At 43.7% G+C, this 20,468-nt stretch overlaps 1 protein-coding gene across 2 annotated transcripts in view; it reads left to right on the forward strand.

The window, feature by feature from the left end:
- Nucleotides 1–19,969, forward strand: part of Chchd3 (coiled-coil-helix-coiled-coil-helix domain containing 3) — a 264,717-nt gene extending 244,748 nt beyond the window's left edge. For both annotated transcript variants that reach the window (XM_021234265.2, XM_005082384.4), the window contains 2 exons: nt 8,571–8,706; nt 19,290–19,969. In XM_021234265.2, the coding sequence (XP_021089924.1) occupies nt 8,571–8,706; nt 19,290–19,313 (160 nt within the window). In that variant the 3' untranslated portion in view covers nt 19,314–19,969. The remainder of the gene's footprint in view (nt 1–8,570; nt 8,707–19,289) is intronic.
- Nucleotides 19,970–20,468: the final 499 nt, after the last annotated feature.

Consider the following 20,468-nt stretch of genomic DNA (forward strand, 5'->3'; position numbering starts at 1 on the left):
AGCAGGAGGACCTGGGTTCAGTTAGCCAGCGCTGACTTGATAAAGACTTGGTTGTCACTACAGTGTGTATAGATAATCCTGGTGTCGAGGAGAGAGAGACAGGTGGATCTTTGGAGTTCTCTGGCCAACTAGTCTAGCCAAAATGGTCAGCTCCAAGTTCAGTAAAAAAAAAAAAAAAAAAAAAACATGTTTCAAAAAAAGAAGGAAGGGGAGAGGGGGGGAGGGGGAGGAGGAGGAGGAGGAGGAGGAGGAGAAGAAGAAGAAGAAGAAGAAGAAGAAGAAGAAGAAGAAGAAGAAGAAGAAGAAGAAGAAGAAGAAGAAGAAGAAGATGATGATGATGATGATGAAGAAAAGAAGAGAATAGAGTGGAATATAATTGAGGTAGACATCCACTACTGGCCTCCATAGGCACTCATATATACACACATGCATATAGCATGCAAACACATTGCCAATAAAAAAAAGAAAAACTTGTTAGATTGCCAGAACTACAGCCCGTTGATAACTGCTGTAACATTTTCCTAGTTCTTTGTCTTTTGAACTGGAGGACAAGAAGAATGAATGAAGGGAGTAGTGCCCCTTGAAGACCTTGAGACTGATGTTGTCTCTAAAAACGCTTACCCAGTGTGCACTAGTGCCTGGCCTGTAACTTGTGATATCCTGCTTCCCATGTCTTTCCTATTGGCTCGAGTGATGTCTTCAGCTAGTTCTTCTGTGTTTTCATCGAAATGACCAGTATGACTTACCTTTCTTCTCCAGGATTCTCTTCTAATTTTAGTACATGACTCAGTGTCCCAAGAACCTTCTACCATTCCCAATTTACCAAGTTCTCCTCTCTTTTCTGCCTCCAAATCTGGGCATTGATGAAAGATTGGATTATCTGGTTTTCTCCTTCATGGTAAGTAACGTCATTACAGCTCAGTAGGAATTTTCCAAAAGGCGCTTCCGATAGGGGAAATCCTGAGTGCTGAAGAGTCCTACCAATTAAAAATGATCACCAGTCTCCCCAAAACTCAGCTCCTGCAGAACCTTGACATCATTCTTGGAGGATATAAAACTTGGGTTTCTACTCATTTCTGTGTTAGAGTCTCTGGTTGACTCAGAACCCCTAAGTTCTTACTGCACACAGCTGCTCCCACCTCTACAGACTGAGCCTGTGTTAGCACATAGCATAACCACATAGTCAGAACTTTTTTTTCTGAGGGAAGCAGAAGAATTTAGAAGACTTACTGTTATATGGTTATGGATGTATTTACAACCCAAGTTCAAAATCTTTATAGTCTAAGTACACTGGACGGATTCCCTGTGGCCTTGAAAAGTAGCCAGTAAATAGTTCCTGTTTGCCAGTGATAGGTTTCCTGTCTGGAATACTGTTTGGCTGTATTCCAAACCAGGCCACTGTCAGTGCCTGGCACTGTGTTTATACCCTTATCATTGGGTCATATTTTAAGCTTCATGTACACCTCTATTCCACCTTTCTAGACTTGGCCAGCTCACATCTCATTTTTCAACTGTCACCATGGATGACATGTAATAAATTCTTACTAATCATTGTTAGATTAATCATATTTGTTGTAAGAGTTACTGAGTGGATTAAAGAATTCATGAGCTAACCAAATCCTCATATTTTCTATCCTGGAACCAATATTGTGAGCATTCCAAAGTAGCAGCATTGGGAAATGGAAGTAAGTCACAAAGCCATGGGTTAAGATGACTTTGACCTTGTGTCAGCTTCTATTCTGTGTATTACACAGACACATATATTCAAGGAAGAGCCAGGGCTGATGCATGCTGTATGCTTAGGTTATCATGTTCCCAGTTGTCTAATTAAAAGAATTGCTTTACAAAGTGTCAGGTAAGAGGCAGTGTTGTTCTTGTCTTTAATATAATAGTACAGTAACAGGGCTGCCCTCTTACTGAGCTATTCAAATAGGAACACTGTCGATTCAACTTGTGTCCTGGGACATCCCTGCATTGCAGATAACTAAAAGAACAATGGGATCATGTCCCCAGATAGTGTGTATCTTATAGCTGTGTCACTCCTATGAACTACAGCTATGTTTTCTTTTTCTCCCATGTGCAAGGAAAGAGGTCCCATTCCACCTAGAGTGCTCAGTATGGACTGCCGCTGTTGCTCAAGCACTGTTAAGTCATTCATGACCTTTTATTGCTACACTGTTTCCTCATGCTTATTAAACAATAACAATATGCCCAGCATTTTAAAGGGGAAAATGGGAGAGAAAGTTGGCTCTAAACGAAGTCTCCCTACCCAGGCAGTGGTATTTTGTAACTATACAATGATGAGAGCTGTGTCCAGAGCAAGATATGTTCTGAAAGTTGGTTTCCAATTCTTCCAGGTTTAGTTAAAACATTGACATCGATTATATTCTGTGTCCCCCAACAATACCTAACATTACCTCTTACTCCAGATCCCTTAAAGAATTCATTTTTCTCCCACTTAGGAATAACAAACTGTGTGTAACCCAGATACGGGTCAAGAGAACCATGATAGGAAGTGAAAAAGTAACCCAGTTGCTTCTTTAACTCACACCAGATGCCTGTCTTCACAGGATCTTTTCACCCGAATGGGTAACAGTTTGTTGTTGTTGTTGTTGTTGTTCAAAAGATTATTTGCAAAACCAAACAGTAGGGGTCGTCATGCTTCCGAGGTGCATGTGGTCCTGTTTCTAAGTCCAGCTGTTAGGGGTGGTGGTGGCACTCTCTAGTTCTTCGCTGGTGTTGGATGAACCCAGGCCACAAGACTCCACGCAGGTTCAGAGGTGCTCGCAAGATGCTAAGAGTGGTGACTGGAGTTAACTTTCCTCCTGAAAAGAAGCCCCACAGTGTCAGAGGGCATTGTTCTCCACCAGTAGCTGGTATGTGGGCGCCTGCTATTGAACCTGACCCATCCTTTGTCATCCCTGGCCCTGTCAACTCCAAGTACCCCCAATGTTATTCAGTAAGAGAGGAGAAATGCACAGCAGGATTGGATATGTTTTCAGGCATCCGACATCTCATCATTTAGTACTTAGACACTTAGAGGATGCCAGGCAGACTGGATCTGTGTGGGGTAGGACCATGTTGCTCCTTACAGCATCTTTGGGACTTTTATTCAGGACTGTAAATATGGAAAGATTGGCATTGCTTTCTTCTCCCTCCTTCCTGGTCACTTTTCTCTTGTGGATCCAGATTACTGAGTTTGATTCTCACATCTTTTTTTCAAAGTCTGTGGATTAAAATTAAAATATTAAATATTAAAGCACTTCGAGCTAGATGCTCATCCTTCAAGCCCTAGATTTACAGAACAGAACTCTATGTAAGTCAGCTTTCATCCCTGTGGATTCCTAGGAGGCTGGTTCCAGATCCCAACACATACCAATGTCTTCTGCTAGCCAAGCCTCTTAATGTAACATGACTTAGTATTTGCATGTAATATGCATATCCTTCCTGAAACTTTTAGTCACCTCTGGGTTGGTATAATATCCAGCACAGTGACAGTGATGCCTTGTGAGTACTTGTTAGCCAGAAAAGCTCTCTTCAGCACAGGTGTTTCGTTTTGAAGGCAGAGTCTCCATAACCCTGACTGACATCCCCGCCCACTCCTCTGCCTCCCGAGTGCTGGAACTGTAGGTGTGTGGCAGCACTTAGCTTAGCCAGGTGGGTTGCATTTTTTCTCCAAAATATTTTCTCCCTGGTATTGGTTAAGTTCCCAGATGTGAAAGGCTGAGTGTCTCCTGTGTACACCCAGCCGTGGCTGTTTCTCTTAGGACACCCAGGCCGACTGTATCTGTCTAATGAAGTAAGTGGTTCTCAACCTGTGACTCTCATCCTCATTGGCAAACCTGTATGTCAAACACTATTTACATTATGATTCATAACATTAGTAAGATTAGTTATGAAAATAATCTTATGGTCGGGTATCACCACAACCTGAGGAATCTATTAAAGGGTCATAGCACTAGGGAGGTTTAGAACTGCTGATCCAAGTGCTGATCCAGGTGTAGTTCAGATCCATGCCACTTGATCTTGTGCCAGCAGAGACTCCTGACTATTTTTGTGTTGTAATGATAGACAGCAGCATAATAGTTAACATTGCATTAGTGAGAGTTGTTGTGAGTTGTAAGTTTTCAAGACATTGCATCACAAGATGTATGTGAAAACAAAGGAAGCATCTGTTAGCAGTATTTGGCCTCCAGTATATAATTATGGAAATTTGAGTAAAGCTCCGAGACGTCATTAATGAAATGATTAGCAGTTATTAAAAATGCCAGATATGCTTGAAGTTAAGTTTGTTTTTCGGATCTTGCATTATTAGGAAGAGGCTGTTTACACTTTATTGTGAAGATTAATATTAGGGTACTATAAGGTAAAGTACAATGAAAATGTAAAAGGCAACAACTGTATTTTAATTCCTTTCTTTTCATTGAGTTTTATAGTGACTTTATTATGAATGGTAAAAGATAGTAACATACCATTTAAGTATTGGCAGCGGGCGTATACTTAGTGTTGCATTTTGAAAGAAAAGAAGCACTATTGACCACTGGGGTGACATCTAAAGAACAGTTGGTATGGTTTAATGATAGCTTTTGGGCTGTGCCTTAAGAATGGGAGGTTTCTCTTCACAGCCATGTTACATGAAACATCTGACCTCATAAAAGATGCATTGTTGCATCCTGTTAAAAAGTGAGTGTTCCCTTTAGCATCGGGTAGCTCATTAATTCATATTTCCTCGTCCTCTCCTGTGTGCACCCCCAGTAGTATTTCATCTTAGTGTTGTAGACCTCTCGCAGGGTACTTCCTGGTTAACATACAAGGAAACGAATCTCTTTGTGTCTGCACTCACAATGAATGACTTTTGTGTTCCCCAGAGCTCTGAGAATTCTGACCGCCGGTTGTCACCACATGACGTCTTCTGAGCTACCTCCATGTATTTCCTTCTCTGAAGTTACCGTATTATATGTGCCATTTATATTAGCAGAACTAAAAAGATGGATAAGTAGTTTCTTTGAAATTTAAAGCTCTGACTCACATCAAAGAAGATTCTGAAATGTGAATGTAGGAGAGGCATCCATGAGGCCCCGACAGCCAGAGAGCTGGTAGCCAAGTGTCACTGTGTTAGGGGCTTCTGTGTCCTGCTTACATAAGCCTCGGCCTCACCCAGAGTGTTTCTCCTCCCTTTGACCAATTAATTCATCCTTTACAAAAGTCTCCTAAAGAAACAACCAGACATGGTAGTGATAATGTTATGTTCATCACCAGGTGGTTGGAAGCCTTGGGAAATTAGAAACAGCCTGACTTTCTTTCTGGTCTTTTTCCCAAGGGATCAATCATGGACTTGTTGTGAGTGTAATAAGAAAAGCCTCTGAATATATTTTCTTAGATGCTTTTTAATATTGCCATTAAGCATTTGGTAAAAAAGGGAAAGTCTTACTGGCTCCCAGTGCCACAGGAAGGAAGAGTACTCTCCTGGGTTTTGTTCTTAGGTCTTGTGTTTGGGGCTCCAGCCCTCCCCTTGTGTCCATTCTCCAGCCCCTCAGCCATGCACTGAGGATATGGACGGGGTGAATTCCAGCACTCAGGAGACAGAGGCAGGTGGATGTATCTCTGTGAGTTCAAAGCCAGCCTGGTCTACATAGTAAGTTCCAGAACAGCCAGGACTGCATAAAGATACCCTGTCTCAAAAAACAAAACTACAACCAAAAAGATAAAGGAAATGAAAGAAGAAGATGGGTTCTGTTAAGTTTTCAATGATTTCATAAGCCAAAAAGAAGCGGTTTTTGTTGTTAACAATTCCTTTTGGCTCAACTGGTTTTTGGATAGCTGTCACCCTTACTGCTCTCCTGTGTTTTCCATATTTGTACTCACCTTGCTTTTTATCTTGTCACTTATCATTCCTTCATTCAACCTTTCTTAAATTGTTTAAATGTCCTTTTCAACTAAGATTTAATTTTCTGACCTAAATATCTTGGAATTCTGCCTTTTCTAATTTTTGTCTAATAGTGGTTCAGCGAGCATGGAAGCAGTCAATAAAAGTCAACTGCTGACTCTATGATTATATGAAGGGCTTCTCATAATGCATATTGGAAATGTCTTTGAAGCCCTTTTCCTGAATGGAAGGTGCTATGGCTTGTACTTTATGGCCTTCTAATGTTGGATGGTAATCTCATTTAGCATCTTCCAGAGTGAAAACAGTGCATTAGGACAGCATAACATGCCCTGCAGATCAATACAGAAACAGATCTGCACCATTCAGATGAATCCAAGAGAAATGGGCGCGAGTCTATAGAGGAACTGGGAGCCAATTATGCTGATTTCCACTGATCTCTCCCCCACTCTGCATCTAGTCATCAATATGGGTTAAATGTATACAAAAAGGATTTCAGATGATGGCCACACAGAGAACAGACCACCAGACAGGAAATCAAGGGCTTGCAAGCGAGTACTGGTATTGATTTGTGGTAATAAAAGTATATTTTGATACACTTCAAACCATAAATAACTTGTGGATTTGAACCTGAATGACTGAGGGCTCAACTCAGGGTCAGTGCTTGTGTATGACTTGCACTGATGCTTTCTAAAGAGGGAGTGGCATTAATAAACTATTATTACAGTAGTCTTGAGAAAATATATAAGCGAGTGTGTGTATGCATATCCTGTGCGTGAGTGTGCTTGCACGTGCTACCTCTGTGTTACTAGTGAAGGACCTAGGGTCTGCTTAGGCCTATTTTTGTTGCCCACCACCTTTCCTCTGCCCATAGACTCGATGTGCTGTCAGTTCTGGGGCAGAAGCTCGATCCCTCAGCTCTCCTGTGTGAATTATTAGCACTGTTATCTATGTATTTGCTGCATGCAGCTGCCCTGATGCTTAATCATATTGCATTCAATACTTATCCGGACACAAATCTTGCTGTCGTCAGTTGGTCAGTGGTTTTCTGGGCCGTGCTTCTGGAATCATAGCTGGATTCCTTTTGATGCTGATGTTCATTTGTTGGGGATTAGGAAAGCTTGGATCCAGAAAAATCTACAGATATGCAGAGCATCAAAGGCTTAAAAAGAATTTAAACCCCTGGGATTTGGACTTAAATTCTGTTCTCAAGTATTAGACCAAGTAGTAGAGTAATGAATGAAAAAGTAAAAACAGTGTTAGGTAAAATCTGCGGATCATTTTTCCCCCTGTATATATATCTACTTCCTTTCTGAGGTAGTGGGAAGAAGTTTCCCACAGGGACAGGCACAAGGTTTGCATTTCCACTCTGGCAAAGCATACATTAGCTTATCATGTTGGGTAAAAGTAATGAGGAAACAAACTGTCACCCAAGGGTTTACTTATTGATGGGAAATATCCCCCTGTGTTCTCTGGGGCTTTTGTGTTTAGAGCCCATTAAACTTAAAGTAATGCTACTTCAGGGTTATATGGAAATAACAAATTTAAATTTCAGAGACAGAACTGATAAGACTGGAAGCATTTTTTATTAAACAAGCTAATTTTAAAAATACAAATTCCTAGATTATTGATTGTTTTGCATATTTTCTCTCTGTGTGGTTAGTTTATAACTCACAAGTTCTCCCATCATACAAACAAGAATATTTTCTGTTTGTATAATTCATTTGGCTTATTATTTTCAAGTGTATATATAAGCTTTGTGGAAACATTTATGTTTGGCATGGCATATTCATTGAGAGCAATCCAACTAAGACCTGTAAATATAATTGTGAAAGTCTAACCTGGGGGATATTTGGATGTTTACCCATTTTTATTAATTCAACAAGCTTATTGTATGGCTTCTACAAAAAGTATTCGCATTGGATAGTGAATGTCACGAAGAAAAGAAGACATAGTCCCTTGGACTTTGCACTCTGGTAAATGTAGGTTGGTGGATTGCACTTGGCTTGTGTATACTTCTTGACATGGACAGAGGGAAAGTTGGGATGTGCTAGGTAGAAGCAGCAAACCAGTGAGAGGTGTTCAAAGAACAGTTTCACATTGAAAGATAAGTGGGTAGTTTTCAGTTACATGGGCACAGGTGAGGGTGTGGGTGCCAAGCATCTCCCGGCAGCTCACAGGCAGTTCGTGACCACAGATGTGAGACCCTTCACTCTGAGTGTAATTTACCCAGGCTGCAGCAAGGTACAGGGTCTAACAAGGGCTTAAGTCGGGCAGGAGCCTGATCTATGTCTCTGTTAGCCTTGTACTTCACTTAAGAAGCAATAGAGAGTGACTTGAATTCATGGATTTTAAAGAACCCTCTGGGTGACCTGTGGAGGCAGGGAGAGAGCCAGGGCTGTAGACACAAAGACCAGAGGTCATTGCTTGGATCCAGGAAGTGTAAATACTTGTAATTTCTATAATAACGGTGAGTATGGGAGTCCATACTGCAGGGGCCAGAGCTTCACGACCTGCTGGCTGTGGGTATGCCAGAGAGAAACTGGGGCTGGCAGATTTCTAACTTGCCAGACCGGGCTGTAGAGCAAGAGCACTGGCGTCATTTGTAGGACCTATATAATCTTTAACCTTGACCTTTACAGTAAATGAGGATGCCTTTTCTCAGTAGTCTTTGTTTTGTTTTCAGGCGGTATGACTATCATCCAGTCTGTGCAGATCTGCAGACCAAAATCCTCCAGTGTTACCGCCAGAACACCCAGCAGACCCTCAGCTGCTCTGCTCTAGCCAGCCAGTACATGCACTGTGTCAACCATGCCAAACAGGTGGGTGTGCAAAATGCTGCCTGGACACCTGAAAACCAGAGAGCCAAGTGGGCAGTGGGCAGTGGTAAGGACCTAACACGGGGGAAATTTTCTACCCTCAGCTCGTCCTCATCAAGAATTTCTCTAATCAGTTGGTTAACTCCTAAGTTCTGTCCACTTCACTGTCAGAAGAGTCCAGATTCTAGCTAGGCCTAGTGCTTCAGGCATGTGATCCTACCTACTGGAGGTCCAGGGACACAGACAGACAGACAGACAGCCTGGACAGTTTCGTGAGAGCCTCTCTCAAAGTAAAAAGTAAATAAAGAATGCAGTTGTAACTTATTGGTAGAGGGTTTGCCTGACATGCTCAAGCCCCGGGTTCAAGTCCCTGTGCAAGAAGAAAGAGTTATGCTCTCCTGAACTCTCCCTGCATTTATTTATGTGCAGGGAGAAAAATATATTTAAAATAAACTTCATTGCTCTGAACTTTACGTATTCTAATGACTCTAATGATTATATCCTCATGGTTAATACCTCATATCTCTAAGCCACTATTCAAAGCCAGCATGGAAGAAGAGCCAGCAAACTTGAGGCCCATTAGTAATAGGTCTAGCAGAAATAAAAGAAATCTACTCTTCAGTCACTATTCATTCCCCAACCAGTTGGTAGAGCCCATTAACGTGATGTCTTAATTAAGGTGTCTATGGCTGTAAAGAGACACCATGACTATGGAAACTTTTAAAAAGGAAAACATTTAACTGGGGCTAGCTTACAGTTTCAGAGGTTAGTTCATTATCATCATGGCAGGGCATGGCGACATGCAGGCAGACATGGTGCTGGAGAAGGGCCCGAGAGATACACATCTTCATCCACAGGCAGTAAAGGAGCCATTGGGGACACTGGGCATAACTTGAGCATATTATACCTCAAAGCCCGCTCCTGTAGTGATACTTCTTTCAACAAGGCCACACATACTCCAACTAAGCTACACCTCCTAATAGTGCCACTCCCATGAGGGCCATTTGCTTTCAAACAAACACAAGCTGGGACACACACACAAAACTGAATCATATTTAGGAAGTAATTTCACTCCTTTCATAAGCTTCATGACCCTTCATAACTGCATAATGTGACACTCATAGGATGCATATTTTCTCTTCATTTATGTGCTTTAGAAAGTTAATGATATCCCTACAGCAAATTAACAATTTCAACAGGACACGTAATTGCTTTACAGTTGGGTGTACGTGGTTTGGAGAGACATAAATTGTTGGAAACTTTGGTTCTTCTGACAAACTCCCTAAAATTGACCTTCTCACCCATTAAATCTAGTGTTTGAGTTACACAGCATGTCTTCATACAGCCCAGTTTGCTCTAGTTATAATAATACCACTTAGTGTAAATTTCCAACAGTCCGTAAATATCTGAAGAGAGGGTCGCTATTGTCTGGTAGCTGGAAAATAACAGTAACATTAAGTAGGGAAAATGTGATCAAAATTTAAAAGCCTGTGTTGTCTTCAAAAGCTTCATGGTTTGCTTTTGTCTGTGACTTGCTTCTAGAAGCACTTGCATAACTGAGTATATGCTGGGGTTTCTTTTCTTTAAAGCTCTTGCTAGAGGTAATGCTGCTGGTAAATTAGTACATGTTATTTGTCACAAATGGCCTCCGATGAGCTCTTAACAAGCCCCTGACCTCCAGTAGCAGTACTCCCTGAACTGACCTCTAATAGCAGTACTCCCTGAACACTTTGGACTTATAGGTTGACCTGATAATGGAGCCTTGTGGACGTGGCACCGTGTCAAGGTGTGTGTTTCAAGATTGGCGTCTGACACCGGCGCCTATTTCCACAGTGTGATCTCTGGTATTGTTGAAGTTTCAACACCAAGTTCCTTAGAGCATTGTCTCCACCCTTGCCTGGAAAGATCTTGTTGAATCACACTTAGTCCCATCATGTAATTAATTCCTATTCACGGGATAAAAAAAAAGTCAACATGCAACGAGATAACATGCCGCACAGTATAGCAGATGGGTCTGGGTTTGTAACAATGTTCTGTCTCTTCCTAGGTCTCTGACCTTGAGCCTTGATTTCTCTCATCAGTGAATTGGATGGTTTTTGTGATCGTACATCTTTTGTTTTTCCCAGATTCAGGATCATCGCTTAGGAGAATCATGACACTAGACTAATGATTGAATAAGAGACCCACCTTCCTTCGCACTCACTCCCAGCCTGCCATGTAGTTTATTACTTGCAGCCAGTCTGTTTCGAGTCTCTAATATTCCACAGCTCTATATCCACTTATTTGGAAGTGGATGGCAACAGAGTAATATCAAAAAGATGAAAGTCTTGCCATCGCTTAGACAGCACTGAAATAGCCAAGAAGTATGAAACATGAGCCCTTGCATCTCTTCAAGCTTTTGGATTTCAAGGTCACTTCAGATCCACTCTTGCATGTTTTTATGACACCCTGAGATGTAATAGAAATGGTTTCTTTCACCATTGTGCAGCTGAGAGCATTGAAGCCCAGGGACATCATGATGGTAAATTTAACTAGTTCAAGATAAACCCTGCCATGAAAACAAAACAAAAGTTTTCAAGATATACTAAGTGATGTTTGTTTTTGGAGCAGGTGAGTGTAAGAAGAGACGTCCATCATCTACAAATACTAGTTGAGGTGGTGAGGAAAAATGAGAACCAGTAATGGCAAAATGAGAGACAGGATCACCGCCAGGCTACTGAAATGATAATAGAGTCTGTAGGTCACACATGGGCCATGAAATGATAGTGCCCATGATCAAAGGGGCCACTTGACCTGCCCCCTGAAAGGCCACAGCACATCAGCTGCAGGGACCTGGTTTCCTCATCTCTGACAGCTATCATCCTCTGGTACAAGGCTGCCCCTTCGGTTCCCTGTGAAGACAATCTAACCTCGAGATCGCAATTCTGCTCACCTTGTTAGAAGAAGGGTTATCAGTTCACAGTGTCCTCACTGCCCAGTGTAGCAGTTCCAGGTGGGCCAGCTCCATTCTCTAGCCTTCCAGTTAGGTCCAGAGAACGTATTGGACATGGAGCAGGACAGCGACCATTAAGTCTTTGTCCATTTCTGACACGGTACAAGGATTTCCCCGGTGGAATCATTACAGTAGTCCGCTCCACTTTTACATGACTCATAAGGTTGGGCTTTCACAGGTCCCTTGGGTACTGTTCAAAAGACTAATAGATTTTGCTGGTAGGAAAATTTTCCGGAAGTTCCTTAGCCTTGCTTTTCCTTTCTTCTTAGTCATCCACTCATTGACATTAATCTTCAGCTATTCTTAAACAGTTCCTTGTGGCTTGATGTGAGACATTTAGACTTATTGTTGATATATTAAGTTATGTATTCTTCATGAGGGTAAAAAAGACACAAAATTACTCTAATATTTCTAAGTTGTAAAAGCTGTTGACTGGCTATTTAAGTACAGCATTTAAAAACAGAGCATCAGTTTACATAGGCTTTTGTCTGCCCCGTACCTGCTTAGCCTGCTAGCTCTCTAAGATTCCCCAGTATTGAATTGCCTCTTCTTGCCATTAAAGCCTGGGTCCCATTCAGCTTTGCCACATGTGACTTATGTGGGACTTTTATAAACAGGGACGAGAGTAAGAATCCACGAGTATATAAATAAAATGTTCCCCCCCAGCATCTCCCCCCCTTCTGTTTCTTTTTTTCCTTTTTTTGAAACAGAGTCCTCTGTGTGTGTATCCCTGGCTAGCCCTAAATCACCATATGGACCAGACTGGCCTCAGACTCCCAGAGATCTGACTGCCCCTGCATGTCATATGCTGGGATTAAAGGGGTACATTACAATGCTTGGCACTCCGGCTTCTATTGAGGGGGAGGAGTATTTGTTGGTTGTGAGACAGGATTTCTCCACATAACAGTCCTAGCTATCTTTGAACTTGCTTTGTAGACCAGGCTGACCTTGAACTAACAGAGATCTGCCTGCCTCTGCTGGGATTAAAGATGTGCCTGGCTTCAACTTCTAATTTGTTAAGTAAAGAGGCCTGGCTTACAACTCAGCATTGTCTCTATTTTCTGTGTCTTCTCACTGCCTTAACATTTACCTTCAGGGTTGTAGGCAAGAATTCTATCTTAGCATTTTCCCAGGCCTCTCGCTATTCACAAAAATGAAGAAACTAACAGAATTCTCATGGAACAGTCTGTGTTCACTTGATGGTAGGATTATTGGGTAGTGCTTTTGCCACTATCCCAAACTACTCATGGTGACCAAAACTTTAGTTTCTTTTTTTCCTGAAGTGAAGACTTGAAGCTCTACCTGCAAGGACTGATTCTGTATTTGTTGTGGAGAGCAAGAGGTAGGTATAGGCTCAAGAGGCATCGTCTGTTTAGTATTAGCATCTGTCCTTTTGTGATCTCTGGGTTTTCAGTGCCTTTACATCCTGGCGTTTGCCGACAGCTGACCTTGTAATTAGTCTGCTGTTGTGTGACCTCAACTATATACTCTGTCCTCAAGTTCACAGTCCTGACAACCAAGGTGATCCGATGACCAGAGAGGCTAGAAACAGTTCAGTTTCCCCAGAGCCAGTAAAGGGAAAAACAGCTGTTCCTGAGGTGCCAGCCAAAACATAGCCTGCCGGCAGGTGTCTTAACCAGTCCCAGTCTCGAACCGGGATGCCTCTCACTCCAGAGTGGAGTCCACCATATCCCAATAGAGCCCATCTCCTGTTCTGCATTTCAAACCCAGGAGACCACAGATATATGTGAACCTCAGTCTGAAAAGTGTCCGACCTCCCCCTTGAATGTTCTGATTTAGAAGGTTAGAAGTAGGATTCAGGCACCCCAAACTTTCACCAAATCCTAAAGGGTTTATTTGTGTTTCTTCATGAGAAGGTATGTCACTGTCACTAGCTACCAGTCCAGACCACTTAGCAGAAGTCTAAAGTCACTCACTGTCCCTAGGAATGCATCTAAAGTTAGTGTGCAGCAAATGGGAAACTGGCTTGGGAAGGAGGCAGAAGCCACTGCAGTAGAAGTGTTCTCCCTCTGCCCGATTGTGCCCTCTGAAGCTGCCGTGGTCCTGGGCAAGGAGTCACGCCAGCCTCGGTGGTAGGTGCCGAAAGAGTGCTGAGCCTGTCTCTTGGCTAGTACCACACTGACAGTTCTCAGATCCTCAGCATCCCTAGGTTGAGGAGCCCATCCAGTATAACAGAAAGAAGAAAGATGAACCAAGAAAGGCCTCTGGCGACATGTTTTTATTGTGTTCCATGCATTCTTTGTCATTGCCTAGTGGCATTTGTTACTCTTTGAGCTGGACACAGGATGATCTCACTCCTTCTGTGGAGTGGCTGCCTGTCAAGTCTGAAACTGTCCAAGCAAGTCGAGTTCCAAACTTGCACGCTCCTCAAGCCCTGTCCATCCTAGGAATCTATTTCTCGCCTACCCTCTGAGAGTAACACATTGCTTTAAGGCCTTTTCTCTGTTTTAAAATAAAAATTGAATTTGATACAGTACCATAGTACTAGATTTTCATTTTTCTTAATAGGTATGTTATTCCTAGGACTCATCTTCCAAGAGTTTGAGTTACAGTCTGTTAATGTTTTGTCTGCTTTTTGTGGCAAGTTGTATATAAACAGTTAATTACTTGTAAGTTAATTTTTTTCATTTTTTATTACATATTTTTAGAAAAGAGCCTGCTTCACATGTTGATCCCAGATCCCTCTCTCTCCCCCCTTCCATGCCCCCTCAGCCTCCCACCCTGTCCCCACTTCCTTCCACATAGGAGATATCCAGAGTCTGTCATTTCACTCAGAGCAGGGTCCAGGCCTTTCCCCAAGAGTCCAGGCTGAGAGAGCATCCCTCTTTGTGTTATGGACACACGAAGTTCATTTGTATGCTAGGGATAAATACTGATCTACTGCCCAGGGCCCCATAGGCTGCCCAGGCCTCCTCACTGACTCTCACACTCAGGGAGTCTGGATCGGTCCCATGCTGGCCTCTCAGCCATCAGTCTGGGGTCCAAGACTGTCTCTGCTGGTTTCACCGGCCCGTTCTTTGCCAATTTGCTCACTGCTCCTCTCTCTCTGTCACTGGGTTCCATGGGTTCAGTTCAGTGTTTAGCTGTGGGTGTTTGCCTCTGCTTCCATCAGTCTCTGGATGAAGGTTCTAGGATGGCATATAAGGTACTTGTCAAGTTCATTATCAGGAATGGGTGTTTAAGGTGGTCTCTCCACTATTGCTTAGCTTGCCAGTTGGTGTCATCCTTGTAGATCGTTAGAGGTTCTCACTGGTGCCAGATCTCTCTTCAAACCTATGACTCCCTCTATTACGGTATTTCTCATCCTGTTCTCTCCCTATTCTACCCCCCACTCAACCTTCCTGTTCCCCCATGACCTACTCTCTCCTCCTCTTCTCCCTCTCTCTTCTTCCCAGCTCCCTCTCTCCCCCCACCCCAGCCGTGCTCCCAATCTGCTCAGGAGATCTTGCTTCATTCCTTTTCTCTGGGGTACCATGCATATCTCTCTTAGGTTCTTTCCTGTTTCCCAGACTCTCTGTCAGTGAAATTGCAGACTGCACTCTCCTGATCCATGTCTAAAATCCATGTATGAGTGAGTACATTTGAATGTCACCTAGAGACATGGATGATATGAAACAGGATCCAGGCAAAGTTGACTGGTGTCTTCTACAAAAACGGGAAGAGCAAAACACAGCCCTGCCTGTAGGGACAGACACTGAGACGAAAACTGGTTAGTTCATCATACTTCCAGGTTCAGCACACAGGCAGCCAAGCTGGTTTCTCTAAAGCTTTCTTACCCACAGGCCTCTCGTTGATTTTCCCCATCACAGATCTGTTCCTTTGCACTCTGCATTCCCTGTCTCTCCTCAGTGAAAGCTAACTCAGGACCTGCTGCTTCTGTGTTAGCCACCCCCAACCCCCCATTGTGAAACCCTTCCTGTGTCCACACCTAATCTGACCTTAGGGAGAGTCCGGGTAGTTTCCCTCTAGGGACACATACAGTCTGGTTGGTCTCTTTTAAAATCCCATTCTCTCTGTAATGATTGCTTAGCAATACAGGGTTGCTCTTAAATTCCTTTTAAATCTACAGAGACAGCCAGTGACTGCTCACTGCTAGGGTAGTCAGCCTGTGCAAGACTGAGATTCAGAAACTGGCTGACGAGATGACTGTGTAACAGAAATATTCCAGAAGAGCGCTTGAGATCATTTTAATAAGTGGGAATGACACACCATCTTGGGTCCCCAGGGGCACTGTCCCTGTTTGACAGTGTGAGCTCATCCGTGGCTGGAACCAAAAGAGATTTTGGAAAAGAGCAGTGTTGATGCCTGAGCCATTTGCTCCTTTTGGTGCTTTGTACAGCTATTTACAAAAGGCGTTTCTGCAGACCCAAATATGTGAATGAGGAGCAGCAGTGAGGAGTTTCTTCTCCACATTAAGATTAAGTGTTAGCATTTCCTTAAATGAAAGCAGCAGGGTTTTTTTTTTTAATATAACTTGCAAAGCTTCCCTTTCATTCTTTAGGGAATTTCCTTTGTTAATTTATGCAGTGTTAATTTATGCAGTGTTAATCCAACCCAACAGCATCTAGATACAGAGATGGGACAGTCTGAGAGGTGCGGCCAGCGTAGACCTGTCAGTCCTGGGACTCCCTCCAACCATGACCTCTAGCCTTCAGCAGACCTGGTTTGCACAGCTGTGATGGACTAATAGCACAGAATGTTTATGAATTTATTCATCTTTTTAAAAATGCCAACTTGACGTTGTGTTTGTTAATGTCCCTGACAGCAGCAGAGCGATTTTGTACCACCTCTGCCACCCTCGGGTAGCAGCTGAGTGCATTGTGACAGGTTTATAGACCAGGCCCTCCTGTGTGCCCTCATGTCTCTAGAAAGGGACACACACAGCATTGCTGTCTCTGAGGGACTGGGAGTTTAACACATGTCCCAGGGCAAGTGGTGGGTGTGAGCATGGTGTCCTTTGCAGCTGTGGCCCGGTATTCTAAGTGTCTGGTCCCTATTTTGAGCCAGAGCCCAGCTTGTCTTTCTTTGGGAAGGTCTAGCACTGCTGGCATTCCACTGAGAATTACTCTTCTACAGTTGCTTGGGGTTGAAAAGAAAGAATGGTTAAGCCTTCAGAGAACCCTTTAACTATGACTTTCATTGTGTTGCACGAGCTGCAGATTATGTCACAACACTGAAGAGGCATATTGTCACCTGACTGTATAGGGAGAGGGAGAGCCATGTGATCCCGACCAGGCGGATGTCATAATGCGTAAGGTTGTCATTGGTGAATTCAGAAGTACGTGGGCTCGTGACCCCCGGTGCAGAGCAACCTTAGAGCATCGCTCAAAGAGGTTCTCTCCAGGAACCGGAAGCCCTAAGCGTGCTCACTATAGATCTGCTCAGACCGACTTCTCTAGTGCGTGTAGCAAAGCACTGGGCAGTGCGGTGTCTGTGTGCTGGGCGTTTACAGAGCCCCCATCTGTGTACTGGAGAGACTTACCCAGATCAAGTCACAAAGGTGAGCCTAGAGCACTGGGCAGTGCGGTGTCTCTGTGCTGGGCATTTACAGAGCCCCCTTCTGTGACTGGAGAGACTTACACAGATCAAGTCACAAAGGTGAGCCTAGAGGAAACGCTGGGACACTGACAGTGGCAGACAGTGTCTGACTTGCATGGTTGGATGTCACATTTTGCCCGCAAACACATACTCTTGAGGAACTGCAAACACATACTCTTGAGGAACTGCAAACACATACTCTTGAGGAACTTCGTGTGTCGTGTGGAGTCCCTGGCCCCACCATGGGGGGCTTTGCTGCCTCTGCTTTGTGCTTCATGCCCTCTGGACCTGGGCTTTTCTAACTTGTGACTAAAGCAGCGTCTTTCTTCCCGTTCCGCTGTCTTTCTCTCTACTTTGCCTGCCTTTGAGTCTAGTCTGTAGTGCTCCATGTCCCCAGAGCACAGGGACCTATAATCACAGGCCCCACGATAATCAGATAGCCATCCTCCCTTGTTTCTAGGACCCAGATCCCCTCTTGTTTGTCCTTCTACCCTGTTCTCCGTTTTCCACACCCCACCCCATCATCTTTGTCTTACATCATTTGACCTTTCTTCCCAAACCTGTAACTTCTTTCCAAAGATTCCTGTGGGGATGTCTCATTCAAAATCAGTCCACAAACGCAAAGCCATATTTATCCTTTTGCTTTTTTTTTTTTTTCACATAGTGTCCCCTCCCATACTTTGTCACGGGGTCCACTGAGTCTGTCTTCTCACTTCCTCTTCTCTGGACTTCTTGTGCCTGTGTCTCCCTTGCCCTCCCTGGCATGGTTTCCAGTGCAGTCTGCTGGGGTTTCCCACCTCCATTCTCCCCTCTGTTGAGTTCACTGAGCCAAGGATGTCAGGTTCAGTTTCAGGAGTGCCGTTCTCATGAAATGGGCATTTGCTGGATACCCATTTGTTTTCAGTGGCCAGCAGGAAGCTTGTCCTCCTTGCCCTGCCTCCCTCCTTCCTTAACCACGCTGATTTCTTCCTGGCTCTTAACTGCCCACTGCCCAGTTTTCTGTCCTTATTCCGCCATCTCACGTGAGAAATAGGATGCAACGCCCTCCCCCTTCCTTGCAACTGCAGAGAATTGCTGCCTGTGCCAGGCAGAACTTTGGAATTCCTCCCTTCCCTGGATGCAGCCTGAACAAAAACCTTTCCCAATGTATGCTTTGTTCCTCTGTGAGTTTATTTTTATCATGTACATGTTTTACTTAATAAACCTTAGCATATATTTAGCAAATAAGTAAAAAGTAGCAAATTATTACCACGCCTAGTCTCTCATTTCCCAAGGGCACATGTGTTAGCTTTCCTGTAGCTCTTAACTAAATGCAGTGAGGGCTCCGTAGCCGAGCTGGTGTCAGGTGGAAGGGTATAGGCAGCGTGGACAGCTGCAGGCCTCACCTACCCTCTTCTAGGTGGTTTTAAAGCTAAAAGGAAGATGACTGTCCTTTTTATTCTCAAGGTTCTATAAGAGTGGGGGACCTCCTCCTGCCCAGCTGGCTGTAGTTTCCTTTGATGGTTCCTATCTACATTCCCAATACTTGGAAAGTGAAGAGGGCACTGGGACAGTTCAGGAAGAGACCTGCCTCTGGTGCTGCTGGGTGTTGTGTGTGCGTGGACATCTGCATCCTACCTAGAGCCAGGTGGTGTCCCGGAGTGCGGGCTTGGTTACCAGATGAGAGTCTTCCTCAAGAACTGTTGGGTGTAACTGCTGCACTGTGCCCAACCAACTTCATGCTACCTCAGCGAGTTTCCCTGTCACTTGTAGCCCTGTTTCCAGATGTCCCTAAGGGCGGAGCTGGCCCACAACTCCCTCCCCACCGGCCGTCCACACTGTATTCTTCCCCAGGATGTTCTCAGACGCTGGTGGGTGGGTCATTTGGAGACTCACATTGATGAGGCAGTGGTATTTTGAGATGAGAAGCATTTGCTTTATTTCATGGTTTGGAAGCCGGTATTTGAGTAGCACTGTAATCATCCTCAATAGTTATTGCCATTTCCTTGCCCTTGCCTTCCGGTGGTAAAACTCATACTTTCTATTTCTCTTGCAGAGCATGCTGGAGAAGGGAGGATAAAGTTCCCCCCGAGAACATGCAAAGCTCCGTCAACGTTAATTCCAGAGGTGGAACATTTTTCTTTTCCTAGTAAGAAAATGACCCAATTAAAGAGAAAACCACTAAAGATAGACAGGCTTTGGAAAATGGACTCTGCAGAATGATAACATGTTTTGATCAATAGTTTAAAAAGCCAGGGTCTAGATCAGGTATCTGTCATCAAAGAACACTGTTAAGTGTTAATGAAACCCACAAAGAATAAAGAGAAAGACAGTCCACCGCACCCTTCTGTTCTCTTCCCAGCCTCTCCTGACATGAGCTATTCTCTCCACTCCAGACTCCAGCACTTAGTGACCTCCGCTCTGAGAAAGCCGGGAGTGGGGACAATAAACTATTTCAAGTGGAGGGGCAGGAAGGAAGCACTGGGTGGGGCAGCTGTGACAGTGTGCCCTTCTCATTATATAGGATCTATCTCATTGTAACTTATGATCATGCAAGAAAGAGAAAGGAGAGAAAATGTACCTCTTTTACTGGAATAATGTTTATGATTGCAAGTGAAATAAGGCATTTTTATCAATATAAAGCGAGCCTTGGCTTATGCAACCTCTGTAGTGAATACTGACAACGTCACTCACTATCAATAATAAATCTATTTTCTGACAAAGACTGGCAATTTAGCTAGAGCCTTGTGTGTTCCTTTGTCTTGGGTGGTGAATTAAACTGCCTTGCACTGTTATTCATTTGCATTTACACCACAACTCTCCTCCACAGTCTCCAAAACTAGTTGCAGAGCCAGCCAGGCAGGTGATACTTGCAGCTTGGTCTTAGGAGGAAATGACTGTGTTATGTGATGTCATCTTTTGCCATGTAGAATTTTCATTTACTTTTGTTTTGTGGAGAGTTTATCAGAGTGATTAAAAATTCATACCCAAGAGCTAGAGAGATGAGTCAGAGGTTAAGGATGCTTGTTCTACTTGTAGAAGACCTGGATTCAGTTCCCAGCATCCCATCTGATACCTCTCCACCACCTGTAACTCGGCCCAGGGGATCTGATGCCCTCCTGTGGCCTCCGTGTTCACTTGTGCTCACATATACACAAACCTACATACACACAGATGCACACATACATAAGTAAGTTAAGTCCTTAAAAACTGTACTCTCTAGTGAGGTGCTTCT

The sequence above is a fragment of the Mesocricetus auratus genome, unplaced genomic scaffold (genome assembly GCF_017639785.1).
Source record: "Mesocricetus auratus isolate SY011 unplaced genomic scaffold, BCM_Maur_2.0 Super-Scaffold_100019, whole genome shotgun sequence".
Classification (NCBI taxonomy): domain Eukaryota; kingdom Metazoa; phylum Chordata; class Mammalia; order Rodentia; family Cricetidae; genus Mesocricetus; species Mesocricetus auratus.